A 24,390-nucleotide genomic window follows, 5' to 3' on the forward strand; every position below is an offset into this window, starting at 1 on the left:
TTTTAGAGAGTTGTTCAAAAGTACTTTATTGTCAAGTAACAATTTTTCTCACATTAATAGAATGTACTTTTTAATAGAAGGAATCATTGATACGCCTCATGCTCGTGAACCTCATGCCACCCATATCTCTGAAGCTCTTGTACTCTCCAGGCCTGAAGTATGACATCTTGCCTCTGTATTGGGGCTGCTCATACATGAGCCAGTGGCCGTCCATCACATGGCAGGACTGGCAGTGAGACATATGGTAACGGTCCATGATGTTGTCACAGTCATCCATCATCTTGTACATCTGACCCATGAAGTTCTCCCTCTCGTAGATTCTCATTCTAAAGGATCCCCTGTGCTGCAAATATATAAACAGAAATGTAAAAATTGTGCTAAATTATTGTAAGAGCATTTAGCAACCAACTCTGTGGCAAGTCAAGTATGTAGCATTCTCTTACCATAGGGATCATACGGCAGGATCTGATGCAGTCGCTCATTCCAAACATAGACATGTAATCAGTATAGTCTCCCCTCCTAAAGAAATACTGATTTCCCATGTAGTTAGGATGGTCGTACATCATGAAGCAGCCACTCTCCACTCTGCAAGAGTGGCAGCGGCTCATGTAGGGGGACATGTCAGCACAGTCGCTTGTGCACTCATAAGAGCGACCCTTGAAGTCCCTGTCCTCGTAGAAGATGACCTGATGAGATTAAACATGAGGTTACTAGTAATTCTGAGGTACGCATTTCAATAAATCTTGCATTCTACTGAAGAGAGAAAAGGAAATTTTGTTATTTCATTGTCATTACTTACCTTGCACATGCTCATGGCTGTTGTAGTCATTTTTTAAACGGATTTGATGCTCTTCCGTTTACACTGCTTTGTCCTCCTGCCAGGTCTCACCCCTACTTTTATACCCAAGCGAATTGAATAAAACTGTGTGCTTGCTATTGAGATTGAGGACAACCTCCTGACTCAGCAGATCAGTATGGAAGCATTCAGAGTGCATTCATTGTGGTACATTTTGACATAACCTACAGTTTGTATACGCTTTCCACAATAACGTTTTTCAGACATTTTGAAATACTGCTTTTCAATGTCTTTCTTTTTGTAAAACACAATGTTGATCTGTTAAACAGGGCTTGTTTATATAGCTACTGCATAACTATTGATTGTTTAAACCTGTTGTGTGATTAGCTTTTTAACTCCTAAATAATGCTTTAAAGGGGTCATATGATGCAATTTAATTTTTTCCTTTCTCTTTGGAGTGTTACAAGCTCTTGGTGCATAAAGAAGATCTGTAAAGTTGCAAAGACTAAAGTCTCAAATCCAAAGAGATATTCTTTATAAAAGTTAAGAGTCAGCCACACCTACCTAAAACGGCTCGTTCGAACACGCCCCCACAGTAATAAACTATTAATACTAGAAAAAATACCATTATTAAAATTCCTCTGTTTGGAGATTCTAATACCTCAACATTTCAAAAACAATGACACAGCACAGATGTTTGGTAAATTTGAACTTTGAACACATCAGCTCTCAGTCAAAATAACTGATTTCCCTTTTCCCAATATTTGTAATTTTAAGTGAAATGCTACTAATGTATATTGTAAGAAGATCACAAGCGGCTACATACATTATCTTTTTAAAAAGTTTATTTATTTAGTGAAGTACCACTGATACTTAAAAATAAAAACAATAGTACATCTTTTGAGATGCTGATTCATTCCTTTTAAAGCACACAAATGTCTCATTGCTTCTTTTGTGTTCCAAAATAGATTATCTTCTACTAGGACAGGAACTTCCAGGGTCGCTCTTATGAGTGCATGAATGACTGTGCTGGTTTTTCCTCCTACATGAACTGCTGTCACTCTTGCAGAATAGAGAGCGTATGCTGGATGATGTACGATCATCCCAACTACATGGGAAATCAGTATTTCTTTAGGAGGGGAGACTATGCTGATTACATATCTATTTTTGGAATGAGTGAATGCATCAGGTCCTGCTGTATCATCCCTATGGTAACAGAATAATGCATACAACTTTACTCCCCATAAAGCTGTTCACTAAATGCTCTTATACCAATTTAGCACAGACTGTAAATTTCTATTCATACCTTTGCAGCACATGGGATCCTTCAGAATGAGGATTTACGAGAGGGAGAACTTCATGGGTCAGATGTACGAGATGATGGATGACTGTGACAGTATCATGGACCGTTACCGCATGCCTCACTGCCAGTCCTGCCATGTGATGGACGGCCACTGGCTCATTATTGAGCAGCCCCACTACAGAGGCAGAATGTGGCACTTCAGGCCTGGAGAGTACAGGAGCTTCAGCAATATGGGTGGCATGAGATTCATGAGCATGAGGCGCATCAATGATTCTTATTTTTTAAATGTAGATTGCGCAGATTTTTCTTGAAAAAGGTGGTATTAAAATAAAGTACAGTTCAACCAGTGCCTAAATTTAAGGTGCACCCAGTATTTTTTTTTTTATATATAAATAAACAGAAGTGAAGTTTTTTACAAAACCAAAAGGCTTTTTTGTTAATGGACCTGATGTCCTGAGTTCACATAACTAGCTACTTCTTGCAATTTGACAGATCTGCTAACATTAATAACAAAACAACATTAAATATACATAGCGTGATGCATTGGTTCAGTGTTATTTACAAATCATAAAAAGAATATGAAAACAATCCAAAAAAATGAGGATAAGAAGCAAAATTAAATGCCCAAAGCAGTCCCTATTGGAGCAATAAGACATACTGCAGTGATCCGCAGCTCCCACAACTCTGAGCCTAGGACAAACTTTATTTTGTTATTTTTAGTTGATGTTGATTTATGAAAACCACAAAATAAAAATAGGAATATTTGGTTGATATCACTGTAAAGTAAAGTAAACTAAAAATAGTTAGATTATGTGATGTACAGATTTCACTAGACAAATATTTTTACTTTAAGATTAAGGTCGCTGACTTTAAACTTTTTTTTGGCAGTAATGTTTGTAGGTTTTATGCAAAATATCTCAGTCTTTTGTGTCAGTGAAACTTAATTAAGAATGGATGGACAAACACAGGGATGGGCAATGTCGGTCCTGGAATGCCGCTGTCCTGCAGAGTTTAGCTCTAATCCTGAAGGAAAAAAAAAAAAAAAACTCACCTGCCGGTAGCCTTAGTAATTCTGAAGACATTGATTAGCTTGTTCAGGTGTGTTTGATTAAGGTTGGAGCTAAACTCCATGACCGACATTGCCTATCTCCGGACTAACAGATAAAATGATCGTCTCATTTTTATTTTCTATGTTTGGCCTGTAGGTGTCAGTATAGTGTCAAACATGAGGTAAATTAGAGCCAGTCAAACATAACTGATTGCACCTTTAATCAGTTTGTGTGATACAATGAACAAATGCTGATGTCTCTGTCATCAGCAGTCCACCATGGAAATCCACCAAGGACTGAACTGTGTTTTTAATTTTGGAGAAGAGACTACACTGGTATGCTGGCCTTTTTCCCAATAGGCCGAGTCACCTGGCATACTATGACCTCTCCAACATCAAGCACTCAGATCAGTGTCACAGCCTTGCTCTGGCTCACTTGAGGATTTTCTAATTTGCATAGATGAGTAAAAAATAGTTTTGTTCTCTGCAGAACCTTTAAATTGTACTCAAAAGTCTTGTTTTCCTGCGCTTCTTAATCCATATGCCTGCTTTGACTTAAAGGGTTTTTTCCCTTAAGGGTTGGTGTTTTGGAGTGAGGCTGCTCAGATGATGTGATACTGCCTTTGAACCAGCTTTGAAATCAGGGTGTCAAACTAGAGAGAGCTGATTATATCTCTATCCTTACAGTGGTGCATCATGTTTTAAAACATCTAGAGGATCCCAAGGCTTATGCCAGGTTGCTTTCTTGATCTGAGCTCGGTTTTTAATACCGTGCAGCCACACCTTATGCTCTCCAAACTAAATAGTATGGCTGTTAATCCATATGTGACCCTGGACCCAGGCAGTGCGCTTGCGCTTACAATGACTTACAATGACTTACAAAGATACATAACAGCTACAAGTGTATGCACTACTTGCTTTATGCAAGCACTATATAGGATAAATCACTATACAGGATTTACCCTATTATACTTTATCGACACGAATTGATAGGTGAAACAACAAACAGCCAAGTGTTGGGGTGGGCAAACGATGCAATTCATTCTGGGGTAATCTTAATGTTTAAGTAGTAATACTTACATTTTTAGAGTATAAAATCAACAGTCTTCTCCAAAGGCGAGATCTTCGAGCAGCTACCCGACATATCCTTTGTGCAGATATTACAAACGCTGAGGAAAACCATACTAGATTGTTGAGTTAGTGATGCTATGAGGTGTTAGTGCACCTGGCCCTCTTTTTTATTATTATTATTGCCGAACTTATAATTACATAAAAGATCAGGGAAAGATGGTTGTATCTAACAATGAACAATCATAATGGCATATATTATATTAGTGTTATATTACATCCCTACTGTGTTATTCCTCTGTATGTCTGCACTATGTACTTTCTTCTGCACTGGAAGCTCCTGTCGTCACGTCAAATTCCTTGTGTGTGTAAACATACTTGGTAATAAAGCTATTCTGATTCTGATAAAACAAAAATTCATGTGTTCATCATAGTATGAGATAATATACAAAGAAAAAAGCACAGTGACAAGGTTAAATATCTTTGAATAATTCATCATGATGCATTTTTTTAGAAGCCTGAGGGATGAAACGAGAGTTAAATTCAACAAGAAAAAGAATAAAACAAAGGAGATTTAAGCCACTTTTGCTTGTGGATAAAACATTTTGCACAAAATAATTAACAAGATATTCAAGAGATAACGATTTTGGCTTTTCGTAATACATTTTTTAAAAATGCTTTAAGGATAAAACTTGATCACATTAGTGGAGTTAAAAATATAAGAACTTAAATCAACCCAAAATGTATTGGCTATACTACAATCACACAAAAATGGGCAGCGGTTTCTTCAACAAGACCACAAAATGGGCAAGTTTCATCATTATCAAGATACTTACAGATAGATGAATAAACCTGTCACTCATATCTTTTAAGTTGTTGCGCTTGTTATAACGTCAACATAGCGGATAATATCCGAATCGCATTCATACTTAACGCATTCAGGCTGTGCTTCAGGCTGTACACTCTCATAGCGCTCGGTAAGTAAGTACTTGAAATTAAGTGCCTATAACTTAGAAAGTATGCGGTTTCGAACGCAGCCCGACAACATCTCGTTTTGACATCTCGCGTGGTTCTGTGTGATTTGGACAACTTCAAGTTACGCCCCCTTGTTCAAGTTACGCCCCCTTCCAGTTACGCCCCTCTCTTGCAGTCCACAGACAGACCCTTCTCCTGTCTCTGGCTCTGCGCCAGTAAGCGAACGCAGATTTGAATTTAGCAGCTGGTGATGTTTTACTTTTTTCCATTACTGCCACCCACAGGACAAACTGCGCATTGAACCCAAAATTGTAAGATGTGATACGATTCCCAATTTAGGGGGGCCAGAGGGGGGACCAAGCTTGTTGACAAGGGGGCACTTCCTGTCACATGAGGCTGTCAACTTCCTACCCCTACTTCCAGGAAGCATGGCGAAGGCAAACCCTCCCAAAGAAGTGTAATTTACTAATAAATACTAATAAGTATTAAGTTACTAATAAGTATTTTTTGTTGACACAAATATATATATATAATAAATGACGAAAAGTCATTGCATTTTTGTCAACTTTTAGTCATTACTTTTAGTAAAGGAGCAGACGCTTGCGAGCTATCTTTCCCCATCTTCAGCATCGTCCCTGAATGCCCCGAAGCTTCCCACCAGGCCCGTTAGGCTGACATCTAGTCTGGTTGGGAAAGCTTATACGGCGGCAGGTCAGGCTGGCGCATGTTTGCACACCATGGTGGTGTTTCAAGCATACCAGGCTGACTTGCTCATGGACCTGGATGACAGGGAGGAGGAGGAATCCGACGTGGTAGCTGAACTGCGTCGGGCCACAGATTTGTCCCTCCAAGCCACCAAAGAAACGACCAGAGCCATCGGCCGTTCAATGACCGATGGCTCATTCAGCGGGAGCAGCCCCGGCCGTCAAGCTCCTCATACAGCTAGTCTCAAAAACAGAGCATTGCAACCCGCACCCCTCCGCAGAAAGAACGGGGGTCGGGGCGACGCTCTCAGTTGGGGTCTTCTAGACCGAAGATGGATCTGCGGACCGTTATTTTGTCAAAGAGGACCTCGACTAAGCGGTCCTGACGCCACCATCGTCAGGCCCCTGAGGGCAGCCCCACCTGGGGAGGAAAGGATAGCACCTCAGTATACGGTGCCCGATCCTCCTCAGTGCCCTCACGGAGATTCATTGATATCCCTGCCACCCTCGGTGCTTCAGGGCTCAGTGAGCTCCTACGAGCGAAATTCCTAGCTGCCGCTCGGCGACGGTACGGCACGGGAGAGCTCGTCCCCTCAAGTGAGGGTGCTACAGCAGTCAGGTCGGTATCCGCTTCAGGGCACCGAACTGGCTCCTCTAATAACACCAGAGGCCAGCCTCGAGAGGCTGGGTCCCTTAGTAGATTACCTTGGTGCTTCAGGGCTCAGTGAGCTCCGACGAGCGAAATTCCCAGCTGCCGCCCGGCGACGGTACGGCACGGGAGAGCTCGCCCCCTCAAGTGGGGGTTCTACAGCAGTCAGGTCGGTCGTTCCCTGCCGGTCATCCGCTTCAGGGCACCGAACTGGCTCCTCTAATAATACCAGAGGCCAGCCTCGAGAGGCTGGTTCCCTTAGTAGATTTTCTGGTAGCGTGGAAACTTCTACCAAATATCTCAAAATGGGTCCTGCAGATTGTAGAGAAGGGTTACAGAATCCAGTTCGGTTCTCGTCCGCCTCGTTTCAACAGGGTCATTCCCACACTAGTGAGCCCCAAGCAGGCTCTGGTAATGGAACTCTCTTGAGGAAGGGGGCCATAGAACGTGTTCAGCCTCTCAAGAGAGCGTCCGGGTTCTACAGCCGTTACTTCATCGTTCTGAAGAAGGATGGGGGGTTGCGTCCGATCTTAGATCACCGTCTTCTGAACCACGCTATCAAACGGCTTCGGTTCAAGGTGCTCACTATCAAGCAGATAGTATCTCAAATCCAGTCCGTGGACTGGTTTGTTACGATAGATCTCAAAGACTCTTATTTCCATGTTTCCATCCTTCCTCAACACTGGAAGTTCCTGAGGTTTACTTTCGCGGGCGAAGCATACCAATATCGAGTTCTTCTCTTTGGCCTGTCACTCTCACCCCGCACTTTCGCGAAGTGTGTGGATGCTGCTCTGGCTCCTCTGCGACTCCAGGGCATCCGCATACTCAATTACATCGACAATTGGTTAATACTAGCTCAATCGGAGCAGATGGCGGCTCGGCATCGAGGTGTCGTCCTCGCCCCTATGAGAGAGCTGGGGTTAAGACTAAATGCCAAGAAGAGTGTTCTTTCTCCACTACAGAGAACCACTTATTTAGGCGTGGTGTGGGACTCAACCTCGATGCAGGCACGTCTGTCTCCTGCTCGAATCGAGTCAATCCTCACGACAGTCACGAGAGTAAGAGAAGGCCAGTCACTCACTGTCAAACAGTTTCAAAGGCTGTTGGGCCTGATGGCAGCGGCGTCCAACATGATACCTTTTGGCCTGCTGTACATGAGACCCTTGCAGTGGTGGCTCAGAACCAAGGGATTTTCCCCGAGGGGGAATCCGCTTCGCATGATCAAGGTCACGCGGCGATGCTTACGTGCCTTAGACATGTGGAAGAAACGTTGGTTCCTGGTTCAAGGCCCGATGTTAGGGGCTCCTTGTCGTCGCGTAACGCTAACGACGGATGCCTCTCTCACGGGCTGGGGAGCGGTCATGAGTGGCCGCTCTGCCCAGGGTCTGTGGGAAGGCCATCATCTCTTTTGGCACATCAACTGCCGGGAAATGCTGGCCGTGTTTCGAGCTCTGACACACTTCCTTCCAGACCTAAGGGGGCATCATGTGCTTGTCCGCACAGACAACACATCGGTGGTCTCCTACATCAATCGGCAGGGGGGTCTGCGTTCGCGCCCCTTGTACAAGCTGGCGCGCCAGATCCTTCTGTGGGCTCAGGGGAAGCTCCTCTCTCTAAGAGCAGTTTACATCCCTGGGTATCTAAATCAGGGGGCTGGATGCCATGGTGCAGACGTGGCCGAGGCTTCGTCTGTACGCTTTTCCCCCGATCGCTCTGCTCCCGGGAGTTCTGGAGAGGGCACGCCGGGATGGGGTCCGTCTGTTGCTAGTAGCCCCGTTCTGGCCGGCCCGAGTATGGTTCTCGGACCTGGTGTCCCTCCTCGACGGCTCTCCACTGAAGATTCCGATCAAGAGGGACCTCCTCTCTCAGGCAGGGGGCACCATTCTTCACCCCCGCCCGGAGTTATGGAAGCTGTGGGCATGGCCCCTGAGGGGGCACAGCTCCTAGCATCTGGTCTCTCAAATGAGGTTGTTGAGACTATACTCCAGTCCAGAGCTCCCGCCACTAGGAAACAGTACGCCTTGAAGTGGAAACTTTTCGCTTCATGGTGCGGACAGCGACTGCAGGACCCAGTCAACTGCCCAATTGGTACAGTTCTGGAGTTTCTGCAGGAGCGATTCTCCGCAGGGTTATCTCCCTCCACTCTGAAGGTATACGTGGCGGCCTTAGCTGCTTACCACGCCCTTCTGGGTGGTCAATCATTGGGAACACTTCTTCGCCAGGGTCCATAGTACTTCAGGCATTCTGTCCTTCTCCGTTCCAGGAAGTAGGCCAATAAAGGCTTAATCTACTCTGTCCAGTTCGAGCACTGGATGCTTACGCACACAGAACTGCCCCGTGGCGTAAGGCAGATCAGCTGTTTGTTTGTGTTTTGGTCCTCTCCGCAAACTTTTGTCCGCTTCTATAACCTAGACCTAGCATCTACCCCAGGTTCCCACGTTCTCTCTTCGTGATGTGCTCATGAGATACACACACAGGCAGGGACTTGGTAGTATGGCGCAGTGGGTATTCTCGTTCCCAAAGCGACACCCCGCTCGTGACGTCTCGCTGCTCCATTGGGCTGATTTTACACGTGCTTCAGAACGTGGTCACGCAGGGGCATTTCCAAAGCGATTCTCGACGCAGCGTCTCGTTCCCTTGGGGAACCATGGTTACATACGTAAACTAGAGACATTTTTTGTATACTTAGTCAAAAGTCCAAGCGGCAACTATAGTTGCCGGTGGGCAAATGACTTGTAAGTACATATCAGGGGGAAATGGGGTATACTGTGTTGATAGGTTAATAAATCAAGGTTATTGGTCTTGTTTAGTGCTTTTTGCTTTCATAATATCCCACCTAAAACATAACTTAGCCCTTTAACGGACATCTCTACTGTACAGTAGATTTCCAGTTTTCAAGTGACAGCAGCAGTTTACAAACTTCAGTCAGACACACAAAAGGAAGAATGGAAAGATGAGTTAAAGCATGTGATTAATTGCTGTAGATTATCCTTTTCTCCCTTTTATAGTATTATGCATTGTAAGGGGCAAAATATTGAGGCCCCTTCATCCAGTTTGGATGTGTTTCATTCTAATCGGTCAAGGACCCTAATTCTTTTTATGACTAGTAGCTTATGATTCCATTATAATGTTGAAATTCAGGCAAGTAATGAGTTTACATTTACATTATTATATGAAATCACCTACTACAGTCAGCCATTGAATACTATGGGCCTAAAATGTGTAATTTCCTTTCATGTATACATTTTTTGTTATATAAATGTAGTTTTTTCTTCATTCTATTTATTTTTCTTTATTTATTTTCATTTAACTTTTTGATACACAATGCCTGTTGGGGCAACTTAATGGCTGCACTTTGTTCTGCACTATGTTCCACCACTTTAAGACAAATGGATTTGTTGTTTGTTGTGTTTTCATATTCAAGAGATTATAAGCTAGATGCAGCTTTTTTTGGTCCAATCAAACTTTTATATTACATAATAAATTTGTTTATGAATAAAGATTGATCTGTTGAAAGCAGTTATTTTGAGTTAGATGCCAAATGTTTTCCTCCTATTCAAATTTGACAATAAAGGTATGAATACAACATATCTGCCCACCGGCAACTATAGTTGCCGCACATTCAAATATGAATTTTAAGAAAAAAAAAAAAAAAAACCTGGGGAAAATAAATGCAGAACATATTCACATAGGACACTAATAACACAACTATATGTATGAAACCATTCAGAAAAATTGTTAGGTTGCTTAATACCATTTTGTCACGTAAATCAAAATTTTACGAACGCACTCTGCCCATTATGTCAGTCTGTTAACTACAAGTTGATATTGCTCCAATGCACAGTTCTTTGCTCTTGACTACCTTTATATTCCAGTACCAGTTCAAAAAGTGTGTGTTCCCTGTTGTATATGAATGCCTGACCCAGCAATACAGTGCAGTGGCCATTTACATTGTCAACTGTGTTCACCATTCTACATGTGACTAGATCATGCTTTCCACCTCTTCCAGTTTTCTCCTTGTTTTTTTTTTTTTTTACAACAAGAATGAGGGGAATGTTTTCAGTCTGTTTTCCCAATTAATTTAAAATGTTTTTGGCACCGAAAAAGTTTTGAATTTGTAAATGTGGACGACACATCCAAAGTATCTAGAGCTAGGTGGTTGCTCTTGTATTTTGTGCTGTCATATTTTCATAATCCAGTCACTATAAAATTAAAATACCCAAATACCAAAAATCCTCTTTGTGGTGCTTCTGAAGTTTTATTTTCCAATTTTTTCCCCAAGCATTTTCAGAATTTTCACTGGCCCCACCACAAAATGATTAATAAAAAAATTATAATAAACAAAATCATAAAAAAACACACCATCGGTGCTCGGGCCCTAATAAACAGTGCTTTTCATAAGGTTTCACGTACTGTAGGTCTAACAAGTAGTACTCAAGTACAGAATTTGAATAAAGTAGTCAAATGTAAAATGTAATACTGCATTGTTTTCGGTGTATAAATTAAATATAGGTTAATATTTATTTATGTTACAAGCTTAAGTTATTCAGTCAGGAGCAGAGAGTGACTTTTCTCATTGCCTTTTGTTGTTTAAGGACACAGCAGCAGATATATTAGGTTGCGGTCTCTTCAAGACCTAATGTATGGATCCAATACTGTATAATGATACATTGCATTTTCTTCCTCAACTGTTTATATACACTTAAGACATAACTGACTTTGTTTACGAAGATACTTGCCATAGAGGGCATTTTGGCATTACTTTGTGTGTATTTGTCTGTTCAAGTGCAAGAAGACAGGAAGTAGAACTTAATTCAGTATTTGCACGCTTCCTTGAGAGGTGGCTTTCTATGTGTGCACGTCGGCTGTTTCGCAAGTACCAAATTGAGTTATTTTTTGCATCTTTTTGCACTTAAATGGTTTAAAATCGCTTGAATGTTTAAATTGCAGTTCCCCATACTTGCTCCGGACGAATTTATGGGATATTTGGCTTCATGGTACAGCACAGTGAGGAGTATTGGGAACATTTTGAGATGGGATAGGGAATAGTTTTGGGAAATTGTACCAATCATTCTCAAATCAATCATAGTGTGTGGTGAGCATGTGTGCTACCAATGACCCTACAATATCGCAATTTTTGTACTTTTATTTACATAACAAATTGAGGTAGAGTATGAAACAAACACCATGTTTTTAAGTGAAAATTACATTTAAAGGGATAGTTCAAACAAAATTGGACCCATTGACTTTCATTACATGGACAAAAACACATTGTTCAAAATACCTTCTTTTGTTTCACACAAGAAAGAAAGGCATACAGGTTTGTAGTGGCATGAAGTTGAGTAAATGATGACTGAATTAGCCTTTTTTGGGTGAACTATATAAAATATTATTTTAAAAGTTGTTTTGGAGATACAGTGATCAAAGGCCGCATTTACACTGCAGTTCTTGATGCCCAGTTCTGATTTGTTGACTATATCCGATTTTTCTGACGAGACCAGCTTACGTCTTATATTAAAAGTGACCCATATCCAATATCTGCTTTTACACTATACACTTGGCAAAACAACCCAGGGTGGATACCGACAGGTTTCTAGGTCTGCAATATAAAACCAGCCCAATTGCTATTTAAAACTAGCCCAATCACGTTTTACACAGCTTTCCCCTCCAACGGGGGTCCCACTCCATCGAAATATTGAGGCGGAGAGATCGCTTTAACCTGCGAACTAAAAAACAACCCACGTCAATAGTGTAAATGTAGCCCAATTCTGCAGGAAAGCTGCGGACTTGGCAACTCTGCATATTGACCTGGAAAAGCATCCACCTGAGTTGACGTCATTCGCCACTATCGCTTTTTCAGTGATGCACGACTCTGATTGACATGGGAATGCCTGATCTGTCCTCTTACATGGCAGATGCAAATGGATACAGGAACATGTAATGTAAGTGTAGAAAGTTGATTGATTTGAAATCATTCAGTAGTCTGTGGTGTACTTTAGATAAATATACAAATAACAAGATATTGCATTTTACAACAGCAAACTGGATTACATATACCATACTGAACTTGACTGTTTGTGACAAGGAAGTAGTATGTGAATAAAGGGCCCCAGCGTTGTGTCATTTAGAAAAAGTGGTGGAAGAGCAAGGGGGGCAGGAGAGTGCAAAAGGGATGTGAACAATTTGTCAAATAAACTATTAAATAAGACTAAATTTACTCATGACAACGCAACTTAACACCAAACCTCTGAGCTTGGCCCAGAGATCCCATGCTATGTTGGGTATTACCCTTAGTTGCTGTAAATTTGAGTCTGCATGATTTCCTGCTGGATAATTCCTGTTGTATTTCTAACATGAATGATGCAGGTGAGAGAGGAACAAGATTTGGAAAGGATAATGAGTCAGGTCATTGTCCACTGGCTATGTCTCTGATTTGTGAGTCTTTCTAGCTAATGGGGTGCTTGTGATTTTGGTTGGATTACTTATGCAAATAAGGGTTGTCACAATACCATATATATATATATCTTATGGTACAATACCAGCTGAAGTATCACAATACCAATTAATATCACTATACCATGCAGTATTGTGTTAATTCATAATTCAGATCTACAAAATGAACTGAATCTTCATAAATGCATAGATGTAAATGAAAACAGATCAGGTGTTCCAGTAGGTGGCATCAAGTATTAATTACTGTGTCACTAAATAATTTATTCAACCGATTCATTCAAAACAGCTGATTCATTTAGGAGCGAAGCAAGTGACTGTTTTTTGATTGGTTAAGTGAATCATTGATTCACACAATTTTTCTAAAAAAGAATTCATTCAGAAATGAAACAAAACACTGCTTAGTGTTGCTTGGAGAAGCGCAACAGTTCTGCTTTTTTTTCTATTTTCATTGGCAAAATAGAGCTAAACCATCATTATTGGCAATGTTGTGTCTAAAATGTAATTTAATATTAACTTTGTATTTATTGAATCGCTGTATACAATCAATCCCATTTGTTGTGCTGATATTAGGAAGAACAGCACTCTTGCTTGTGTCATATTGTTGAACTATCACGTTATAAAAAAAAAACAGGAACTAATACAGGAGCATTTTTCTCCCATATCTTGAAGGCAGCATGTTAAAACACATAATTCATGTTGTTAAAATGTTAAAATCACATTATAATGATTGATATGATTGAGAAACGAGTGCAAATGCTCCTATGTTGATGAATGGAATTACTTTCGTCATTGCAAGAATGATTCTATAAACTAACCGTAACACCTGTTCCAGAAGTTTTCAAATTAGCAAATAGTGAACTGAGAGAATACATTCTTATATAAAGATGTTTGAGCTGCTAATGCTAATGTTTGAGCTGCTAATTTTTCAAAATCTTTTCAGTTCCTTTCCTTTCACTCAATTCCATATGAGGTGTTAATTCTACATAGCATTTACTACACAGCAAAATGGCAACAGCACTCAAAAAGACTACCTTGTAATGTTTTTGCAGACATGCATGATCAAATTGCGTACCTGCCACACATAGAACATTACTTATGGTAGTACCATATTGATGATACTACCGTTTATAAAATACAGTGGCATCGCCAGTATTTTGAAGCGTTAGTGTCGCAATACTACAATACTGTACAAATATTAGCAATAATGATAATTTAGACACAGATTTATGTTGTAGAATAATTATTTTATTGAAACATTTAAACACTAGTACCAGGAGTCCATGATACGCCTCATGCTCATGAATAATGAGGGGAATGTTTTCAGTCTGTTTTCCCAATTAATTTAAAATGTTTTTGGCACCGAAAAAGTTTTGAATTTGTACATGTGGACGACACATCCAAAGTATCTAGAGCTAGGTGGTTGCTCTTGTATTTTGTGCTGTCATATTTTCATAATCCAGTCACTATAAAATTAAAATACCCAAATACCAAAAATCCTCTTTGTGGTGCTTCTGAAGTTTTATTTTCCAATTTTTTCCCCAAGCATTTTCAGAATTTTCACTGGCCCCACCACAAAATGATTAATAAAAAAATTATAATAAACAAAATCATAAAAAAATCTAATTGCAAGCAATAGTACAAATAAATGCAACTTAACAAAGATACAAATTAAATTAAAGCTGCAAGCAGCGATGAAAGGGCCCTCGCACCCGGGCTCACCGCCACCCACATTGCAGCACTGGCAGTGAGGCATGCGGTAACGGTCCATGCAGTTGTCACAGTCATCCATCATCTCATGCATCTGACCCATGAAGTTCTCCCTCTCGTAGATCCTCATTCTGTAGGATCCCCTGTGCTGTAATGGAAGATAAGTCAGTTATGTATAAATTAATCAGGAAGAATCATTATCACATGTAACCATATATCTTCAGCAACTATCTAGGTCTGTCTCTCACAGATCATCATTCTGAAACTATCTATGTTGCTTTTCAAGCTGAAGGATTTCAAAGTAAATGGTTAAAATAAATTTAGGACCTTTGTCTATCATCACTTAATAAATATGTCAACAGGTTCATGGAGCTCACCATAGGGATCATACGACAGGACCTGATGCAGTTGCTCATTCCAAACATAGACATGTAATCAGCATAGTCTCCCTTTCTAAAGAAATACTGATTTCCCATGTAGTTGGGTTGATCGTACATCATCCAGCATCCGCTGTGCACTCTGCAAGAGTGACAGCGGCTCATGTAGGAGGAGAAGTCACCACAGTCGCCCATACAGTCATAAGAGCGACCCTGGAAATTTCTTTCCTCATAAAATGTGACCTGAAAATTCAAAGTTAATTTCTTAGTTGTTTTAAGTAATAAATACCACATTAAAGTAAGTTAAGTGAAACTGTATGGAATAGGTGCTGGAACGAGGTTTACCTTCATGTTTGCGCTGGCTGATCCTCAGTATTTCCACAAATGAGAAGCTGAAGCTGATTCTGCTTGTTGACCGACTGCTGTCACCCCTACCTTTATACTAGACCAAGACTAGAGACTACACAGCCTCTATTGTTAGTCAATTCCTGACTGTGCAGGTTAGAACAGAGGCCATTAAAGCATGGTATGTAGATTTTTGTCCTCACATTTTCAGGAATCTAGAATTTCTTAAGTTTCTATTTGCTAAATGAAAGAGCTTGAATGTAGAACACTAAGAAAAGACTTAAACAAAGAGTGTCCATTTATTGTATTGATTCAGATTTTTCTATCATTCTTTTTTTTGTTGGTACTTAACGGTACTCTTTTCAAAATGATGCTCATAGGCATCTATCTTCTGATTGCCCACCTTCAGTTGAAGTACTACTACACACGACTTGGACCATGATTGATCCATTTTTAGTCCAACTGTAATTTCATTGGAGACCATTTTATTTCATTTGAGACCCATTTTATTATGTCACTTTTGGTTTTGTACTTAAACTACTTTTATACATTTGAAGTTCTTGTTATATTCTTTTTGTGTCTGTTGCAGGTTCATATCCTAATAATTTCTAGATGTCTTTTTTTTAAAGTATTTATTAGCTCTTGTGTGTAACCCACATAACCTTCTGCGATATTTGCCTGCTGTTATGTATCCTCTAACTAGCTTTTGTCTTAAATCGATACATATTCTGCCAAATGGTTTACTTAATCTTCCCAACCTGGCAACCATGTGCACACGCTCTCTTTACATTATGGAACAAGAGCTGCATGCGCTGAATACACTGGCAAACATGTAAGTTGAAGTTACTCTATAGCTGTCTCTGTACAGATACATTTTGGTCAAATAAAAGTGTAATACAGCCAGTCTGTTTTCTTTCACACGTTTGCTCTGTTTGCTGTGACTAAATCTGCAAGCAAACCATGACATTCTCTTGATTTTTGTATAAGTGAACATGAAATAATTGTGAAGAAATGTAAAAAAAAATTTTTGAAATGACAGTAATCATGATTAATAAACGTGATTATGTTTTTGTTTTTGTGATTACTCGTATAACCATTATCGTGCAGCCCTTACATTTGATTTTGTTTCTTGTCTCTCCAGTCCTGGATTTTAAATTCAAAGCACATTTTATCCAGCACTTGGGCTCATACTACTTATTGCTTTGAACCTAACCATGCCTCTTTGGCATAATGAAAGCTTCTCAGGATTTGTAACTGAAGAACAGTTTAATGTGCATAAATCTTAAATCCCTTAGGAACCTTACTAATGCCAATGATATTTCAGTAGTTTTGAATGGTAGACCTTCTATCATAATCTGTTGTTGCTATATATTGTTCTTAAACACAACAACAAGACACTTGTGGATAGTTTGACCGTTGAATTTAAATCACAATTTATTAAACAATTAGAAAGCCAATAAGCTCACGGCACAAAGCCTCAAATTTGTACAGCATCTGAACAGTTATCACCCATTCTATGACACGTTGGGTGTTTCACTAAGGGGTTTGATTGGTTAGCTTTCAGCAGTTAGCCCCTCTTGATAAATACTGTAAATACACTGTTAATTGGGCAAAAAAAATCATCTTTCTTGGTTGATGACAATTCAAATATAGTAATGTACAGGGGCCACCTGCAGGATTCTCATTTATCGTATATGCAGAAGAAAAAAATTGTAGCCTAATCATAAGTCACTGCATCACCACAACTATTTGTTTTCATTTAGTTGTCATAATTAAATATGTCTCTGTCACACTGTAGACTTGTGTTTTCAGCATCACCGTATAGTTTATTACCTCATCAACTCTTTGAATCAATTTTTTTTTTTCTTTATACATGTTTCCGTTTGGTTCTATCTGTCAGAAATATAATATTGGATATCATTGTTATGCTGACGATGCACAATTGTGCCTTCCATTGAAAACAGATGATGTTTATGAGTTAAATGATCTGATGAACTGCTTGTATGAGATTTAATTATGGATGGCACATAATTTCTTACAATGAGGCAAAAACAGAATGCCTAATAATTGGCTCTATTAGGCCATATGTGCACTTGTTAAACTGTTTGGGTCCTGTTGCCTCAAATGTGCATAAGCAAGTAAGAAACCTGGTAGTGGTATGGCAAGCCGTTTTGACTTTTATTCATTCTCAGGATATGAATTCTTGATATCAACAATTCAATTTTCACTAGTTATAGTGACAATGAATTCTTGATATCAACAATTCAATTTTTACTAGTTAAAATGTTAATTCTTGATATCAGGAATTAGATTTCTACTAGTAACAATTGCTATTTTTGATATCAGCAATTACATTTCCACTAGTAACAATGCTAATTCTTGATATCAACAATTCAATTTTTACTAGTTAAAATGTTAATTCTTGATATCAGGAATTAGATTTCTACTAGTAACAACTGCTATTTTTGATATCAGCAATTATATTTCCACTAGTAACAATGTTAATTCTTGATATCAACAATTCCTTTTCAACTAGTAAAAACTATAATTCTTGATATCTGTAATTGTATTTTCACTAGTTAAATGTCACCATAGGCTGCCATTCAAAATCAATTGTTGATATCAAGAATTGATTTCTTACTAGTTGAAATTACAATTTCACATATCAGAAATACAATTCTTCTAGTAAAAACCTTTGTTTTTTATATCAGTAATCACATGGTTACTAGTACAGACATCTATTCTTGATATCAACAATTTAATTGTCACTAGTGACAATGCTCATTTCTGATATCATGAATGTGATTGTTACTAGTAACAAAAGTAATTTTAGATATCAGAAATTACCCTCCCAATTGTTGATATCAGAAATACATTTTCAGAAATCAGAAATGAACATTGTCACTAGTGACAATTAAATTGTTGATATCAAGAATTAAATTGTTGATATCAAGAATAGACGTCTGTACTAGTAACCATGTGATTACTGATATCAAATATAAAGGTTTTTACTAGAAGAATTGTATTTCTTATTTGTGAAATTGGAATTTCAACTAGTAAGAAATTAATTCTTGATATCAACAATTGATTTTGAATGGCAGCCTATGGTGACATTTAACTAGTGAAAATACAATTACAGATATCAAGAATTATAGTTTTTACTAGTTGAAATGTAATTGTTGATATCAAGAATTAACATTGTTACTAGTGGAAATGTAGTTGCTGATATCAAAAATAACAATTGTTACTAGTAGAAATCTAATTCCTGATATCAAGAATTAACATTTTAACTAGTAAAAATTGAATTGTTGATATCAAGAATTCATATCCTGAGAATGAATAAAAGTCAAAAGGGCTTGCCATAAGAGGTCTGTCAGTCTGTGCAGCGCTGCATGCCACAGTCACGCTTGCGATGATCCGGTCGCCTCGCGTTCACTCTGCAGTGGCGCATCGCTGTCGTTTGACTCTCGCCTGTCCTCTGTGCACTGCTACAGACAAACAGTGGCGGTATTGATATGTAGAGCGGAGAAACCGGCCAGCGTTCAGCCCACGTATCTGCGGAAGGGAAAGGAAGCCGTATTTTGTGGCTGGTGGAGGGCTGTCATGAGAAAAAGCACGCGAAGGAAACACATCACTCAGGTTACACCGGTGCCGCTGAAGAAGGTGGGACGGAGAGTAAAAGATACGCAAGGTACGTGTTTGCCTCTCTCTCTCTCTCTCTCTCTCTGTGTGTGTGTGTGTGTGTCATTAACCACCGTGTTGCCAGAACGAGGCCAGAAGGTTAATCCGGTATAAAGACGGTCGTGTACCTAATTTCACACTGACGACTGATATTTGACACGAATGTATCGTTGGCTTGTCAGCTTTTACGAAAATGACCAGTTTCTGCAAATACCACATTTAATTCAGTTGTTGTTATTCAACAATAAATCAAAGTGGGTCTATTTCAAACAGGCTTTTCCCCAAATGTTTTCCCAGACTCTGCTCGCCAATAACAACTTTCCAATTGTACAGGTGCATCTCAATAAATTAGAATGTCGTGGAAAAGTTCATTTATTTCAGTAATTCAACTCAAATTGTGAAACTCGTGTATTAAATAAATTCAATGCACACAGACTGAAGTAGTTTAAGTCTTTGGTTCTTTTAATTGTGATGATTTTGGCTCACATTTAACAAAAACCCACCAATTCACTATCCCAACAAATTAGAATATGGTGACATGCCAACCAGCTAATCAACTCAAAACACCTGCAAAAGTTTCCTGAGCCTTCAAAATGGTCTCAGTTTGGTTCACTAGGCTACACAATCATGGGAAAGACTGCTGATCTGACAGTTGTCCAGAAAACAATCATTGACACCCTTCACAAGGAGAGTAAGCCACAAACATTCATTGCCAAAAAAGCTGGCTGTTCACAGAGTGCTGTATCCAAGCATGTTAACAGAAAGTTGAGTGGAAGGAAAAAGTGTGGAAGAAAAAGATGCACAACCAACCGAGAGAACCGCAACCTTATGAGGATTGTCAAGCAAAATCGATTCAAGAATTTGAGTGAACTTCACAAGGAATGGACTGAGGCTGGGGTCAAGGCATCAAGAGCCACCACACACAGACATGTCAAGGAATTTGGCTACAGTTGCCGTATTCCTCTTGTTAAGCCACTCCTGAACCACAGACAACATCAGAGGCATCTTACCTGGGCTAAGGAGAAGAAGAACTGGACTGTTGCCCAGTGGTCCAAAGTCCTCTTTTCAGATGAGAGCAAGTTTTGTATTTCATTTGGAAACCAAGGTCCTAGAGTCTGGAGGAAGGGTGGAGAAGCTCATAGCCCAAGTTGCTTGAAGTCCAGTGTTAAGTTTCCACAGTCTGTGATGATTTGGGGTGCAATGTCATCTGCTGGTGTTGGTCCATTGTGTTTTTTGAAAACCAACGTCACTGCACCCGTTTACCAAGAAATTTTGGAGCACTTCATGCTTCCTTCTGCTGACCAGCTTTTTGAAAATGCTGATTTCATTTTCCAGCAGGATTTGGCACCTGCCCACACTGCCAAAAGCACCAAAAGTTGGTTAAATGACCATGGTGTTGGTGTGCTTGACTAGCCAGCAAACTCACCAGACCTGAACCCCATAGAGAATCTATGGGCTATTGTCAAGAGGAAAATGAGAAACAAGAGACCAAAAAAATGCAGATGAGCTGAAGGCCACTGTCAAAGAAACCTGGGCTTCCATACCACCCCAGCAGTGCCACAAACTGATCACCTCCACGCCACGCCGAATTGAGGCAGTAATTAAAGCAAAAGGAGCCCCTACCAAGTATTGAGTACATGTACAGTAAATGAACATACTTTCCAGAAGGCCAACAATTCACTAAAAATGTTTTTTTATTGGTCTTATGAAGTATTCTAATTTGTTGAGATAGTGAATTGGTGGGTTTTTGTTAAATGTGAACCAAAATCATCACAATTAAAAGAACCAAAGACTTAAACTACTTCAATCTGTGTGCATTGAATTTATTTAATACACAAGTTTCACAATTTGAGTTGAATTACTGAAATAAATGAACTTTTCCACGACATTCTAATTTATTGAGATGCACCGGTAAACCTGTAAAAATCTCAAAATCCTCAATAAGTTCTTTTTTGGACTTAGCAGTTTTTTTAAACATGTAAACACAACTTGTAATTAATCTGATGTGACCTGCAGATTCCAGTTACCTTTTGTCATTGTCCTGTGCAGTTCATCTGATCCTGAGACTAACAGGTAAGAAATGGCTTGACTGCTTTTATGAGCATACTGGAAGTGTAGACAGTATTTATGATTGTGAACACGACACTATTATGTGAATTCATCCATTTGTCTGACCAGTTAAATCACGCAGGAATCGCTGATCTCATATCAGAAATGAACATTGTCACTAGTGACAATTAAATTGTTGATATCAAGAATTAACATTGTTACTAGTGGAAATGTAATTGCTGATATCAAAAATTGCAATTGTTACTAGTAGAAATCTAATTCCTGATATCAAGAATGAACATTTTAACTAGTAAAAATGTAATTGTTGATATCAAGAATTCATATCCTGAGGATGGATAAAAGTCAAAACGGCTTGCCATAGGGGTGGTCTTTGATTCTGAGCTTGAATTGGATAAGCAGGTAAACTAGGTGGTGAAGGCTGGATACTTTCACTTATGAAATATTGCAAAAATAAAACAATTTCTATTGTTTGCTGATTTGAAGCAGGTTATACAGGCTTTTATTATGTCAAGACTGGATTACTGTAATTCTTTGTACCTGGGGATTCCTGCTGTTTTGTTGAATCATCTTCAACTTTTACAAAATGCAGCAACTAGGCTGCTGACTGGGACTAAGAAGCATGTCAGTGTTTTCCCTATGTAAGCCTCATTGCAGTGGTTACCAGTCAATTTTAGAGTCCAGTTTAAGGTTTTATTGTATGTTTATAAAGCTTTGCATGGCCTAGCACCTGAATATATTTCAGATATGATTCAATTTCACTCTACGATTCGGCCATTAAGGTCATTACACAAATTACTGTTAAAGGACCCTAAATCTCGCTTAAAATCTAAAGAGGATTGTGCTTTTTCTGTTGTGGCACCCCGTCTCTGGAATAACCTGCCCCTGGAGATCAGATGCTGTACGACACTGGGTCATTTAAAATCTCGTTTAAAAGGGCATCTACTTGCCCAGGCATTTGGTTGAGCTTGTTGTTGAATACTTTGACTACCCTGAGTTTTAAATGTTTATATATATATATATATATATATATATATATATAAAAATATAATAAAAAATTTTTTATTTTTTTTGTCAGTTTTTGTTGGTATTTTAGTGGTCAACGCCACACTGATATCTACGTATCGGCATCAGCCATTGAAAAACCCTTATCAGTTGACCACTAGTCTCCATGACAGTGAGGTCATCATAGGAGTTTCAGTGTACTAAGAACATTACTCAGTACGTTTATGTTGCCTTATTGGAAAGCACTTTGGCCAACCTAAGTTCTTTTTAAATGTGCTGCTATACAAATAAACAAAACAAACAAACAAACAATGACTGCTGAATGAAATACCTATCTACTGCCTGGAACAGTTGCAGTTTTTTTGCATTCATTTTAAGTTGTTTTTCTGTACATGATTTAAAAAGATGTCTCTGACCATTTTCATGATTCTGCCTTGGGCCTTACCAATCCAACAGCTGGCCCTGCTCTCGGGACATTGCACTTGCTCCATGAGGATTTCAGGTTTCTAATAGCATGTTTCATTAAATGACTATTTATTCAAAATATTTTAACCTTCTTCATTTAAACCTGGTTGTAAATGAGTAAAAAGAATCCACTGTTCTAGTCTCATGAGTCTACCTTTGTTTAATTTGTGAGTCTGTTTAATTCATTAGTTTTTGTTTAGACATACAAATATTAGAGGCAGTAATGATTTTGCAGGCACAATGTTTAGTGTTGTAGAGAAATTATTTTATTGAAACACTAGTACCAGGAGTCCATGATACGCCTCATGCTCATGAATATCATGCCACCCATATTGCTGAAGTTTCTGTACTCTCCAGGGCCGAAGTACCACATCTTGCCTCTGTAGTGGGGCTGCTCATACATGAGCCAGTGGCCGTCCATCACATGGCAGGACTGGCAGTGAGACATGCGGTATCGGTCCATGATACTGTCACAGTCATCCATCATCTCGTACATCTGACCCATGAAGTTCTCCCTCTCATAGATTTTCATTCTGTAGGATCCCCTGTGCTGTAGTGGAAGAAAAGTCGGTTATGTATAAATTAATCATGAAGAATCGTTATCACATATAACCATATATATTCAGCAACTATCTAGGTCTGTCTCTCACAGATCATCATTCTGAAAGGATCTATGTTGCTTTTCAAGCTGAATGATTTCAAAGTAAATGGTTAAAATAAATTTAGGACTGCTGTCTATACTGTCAATTCATTACTATGTCAACAGGTTCATGGAGCTCACCATAGGGATCATACGACAGGACCTGATGCAGTTACTCATTCCAAACATAGACATGTAGTCAGCATAGTCTCCCCTCCTAAAGAAATACTGATTTCCCATGTAGTTGGGTTGATCGTACATCATCCAGCATCCGCTGTGCACTCTGCAAGAGTGGCAGCGGCTCATGTAGGAGGAGAAATCGCCACAATCTCCGGTACAGTCATAAGATCGACCCTGAAAATTTCTTTCCTCATAAAAGGTGACCTGAAAATTCAAAGTTAATCTCTTAGTTGTAGTAAATACCACATTATGGTAAGTTAAGTGAAACTGTATGGAATAGGAGCTGGAATATAGTTTACCCTCATGGTTGCGCTGGCTGATCCTCAGTATTTCCACAAATGAGAAGCTGAAGCTGATTCTGCTTGTTGACCGACTGCTGTCACCCCTACCTTTATACTAGACCAAGACTAGAGACTACACAGCCTCTATTGTTAGTCAATTCCTGACTGTGCAGGTTAGAACAGAGGCCATTAAAGCATGGTATGTAGATTTTTGTACTCACATTTTCAGGAATCTAGAATTTCTTAATTTTTTTTTGGTATTAGCTCTTTTGTGTAACCTATATTTCCATTATCTGTGTGTAGCATTGTTGGGCGTACTGGCATCATTTTGCTAATGGTTTGACAAGGGCTTCACAATGAATCGTATTTTAATTGTGATCACGATTTCTGCATCTCTTGATTTATTAAGCATAACCTTCTGCGATATTTGCCCTCTGGTTATTTATCCTGAAACAGGCTTTTCTCTTAAATCGATGTGTTTTGCCCAGTGTATTACTTAATCTTCCCAACCTGGCAACCATGTGCACATGCTCTCTATACAATATGGAACAAGAGCTGCATGCGCTGAAAACACTGGCAAACATGTAAGTTGGAGTTACTCTATAGTAGTCTAGTCTCTAATAAAAGTGTAATACAGCCAGTCTGT

The 24,390-nt window shown here is 39.3% G+C and overlaps 3 protein-coding genes and 1 pseudogene across 3 annotated transcripts; 1 reads left to right on the plus strand and 3 right to left on the minus strand.

Moving 5' to 3' along the window:
- On the minus strand, positions 1-903 carry LOC107705169 (gamma-crystallin M2-like). The gene is made up of 3 exons (XM_016508344.1): positions 800-903; positions 444-686; positions 1-343 (listed from the first exon to the last, which is right to left on the minus strand). The coding sequence occupies exons 1-3, from the start codon at positions 827-829 to the stop codon at positions 71-73; spliced, it is 546 nt and encodes a 181-aa protein (XP_016363830.1). The 5' UTR covers positions 830-903; the 3' UTR covers positions 1-70.
- Positions 904-1,475: 572 nt separating this feature from the next.
- LOC107705147 (gamma-crystallin M2-like) lies at positions 1,476-2,410 on the plus strand (annotated as a pseudogene).
- An 11,645-nt stretch (positions 2,411-14,055) lies between these two features.
- On the minus strand, positions 14,056-15,523 carry LOC107705148 (gamma-crystallin M2-like). The gene is made up of 4 exons (XM_016508301.1): positions 15,426-15,523; positions 15,081-15,323; positions 14,706-14,851; positions 14,056-14,068 (listed from the first exon to the last, which is right to left on the minus strand). The coding sequence occupies exons 1-4, from the start codon at positions 15,429-15,431 to the stop codon at positions 14,056-14,058; spliced, it is 408 nt and encodes a 135-aa protein (XP_016363787.1). The 5' UTR covers positions 15,432-15,523.
- Positions 15,524-22,885: 7,362 nt separating this feature from the next.
- LOC107705173 (gamma-crystallin M2-like) lies at positions 22,886-23,849 on the minus strand. The gene is made up of 3 exons (XM_016508349.1): positions 23,763-23,849; positions 23,425-23,667; positions 22,886-23,193 (listed from the first exon to the last, which is right to left on the minus strand). The coding sequence occupies exons 1-3, from the start codon at positions 23,766-23,768 to the stop codon at positions 22,921-22,923; spliced, it is 522 nt and encodes a 173-aa protein (XP_016363835.1). The 5' UTR covers positions 23,769-23,849; the 3' UTR covers positions 22,886-22,920.
- Positions 23,850-24,390: the final 541 nt, after the last annotated feature.

This window comes from Sinocyclocheilus rhinocerous, unplaced genomic scaffold (assembly GCF_001515625.1).
Source record: "Sinocyclocheilus rhinocerous isolate Xijiao unplaced genomic scaffold, SAMN03320098_v1.1 scaffold4189, whole genome shotgun sequence".
In the NCBI taxonomy this organism is placed as follows: domain Eukaryota; kingdom Metazoa; phylum Chordata; class Actinopteri; order Cypriniformes; family Cyprinidae; genus Sinocyclocheilus; species Sinocyclocheilus rhinocerous.

What these genes read in the sequence shown, in the direction of transcription:
- LOC107705169 (XM_016508344.1), bottom strand. Translation starts at nt 829, where the DNA reads ATGACTACAACAGCCATGAGCATGTGCAAG. An exon ending in CAGCCATGAGCATGTGCAAG is followed by an intron (nt 687 to 799) that starts GTAAGTAATGAC and finishes TAATCTCATCAG; the next exon opens with GTCATCTTCTACGAGGACAG. An exon ending in CCTGCCGTATGATCCCTATG is followed by an intron (nt 344 to 443) that starts GTAAGAGAATGC and finishes ATATATTTGCAG; the next exon opens with CACAGGGGATCCTTTAGAAT.
- LOC107705148 (XM_016508301.1), bottom strand. An exon ending in CCTGTCGTATGATCCCTATG is followed by an intron (nt 14,852 to 15,080) that starts GTGAGCTCCATG and finishes CTTCCATTACAG; the next exon opens with CACAGGGGATCCTACAGAAT.
- LOC107705173 (XM_016508349.1), bottom strand. An exon ending in CCTGTCGTATGATCCCTATG is followed by an intron (nt 23,194 to 23,424) that starts GTGAGCTCCATG and finishes CTTCCACTACAG; the next exon opens with CACAGGGGATCCTACAGAAT.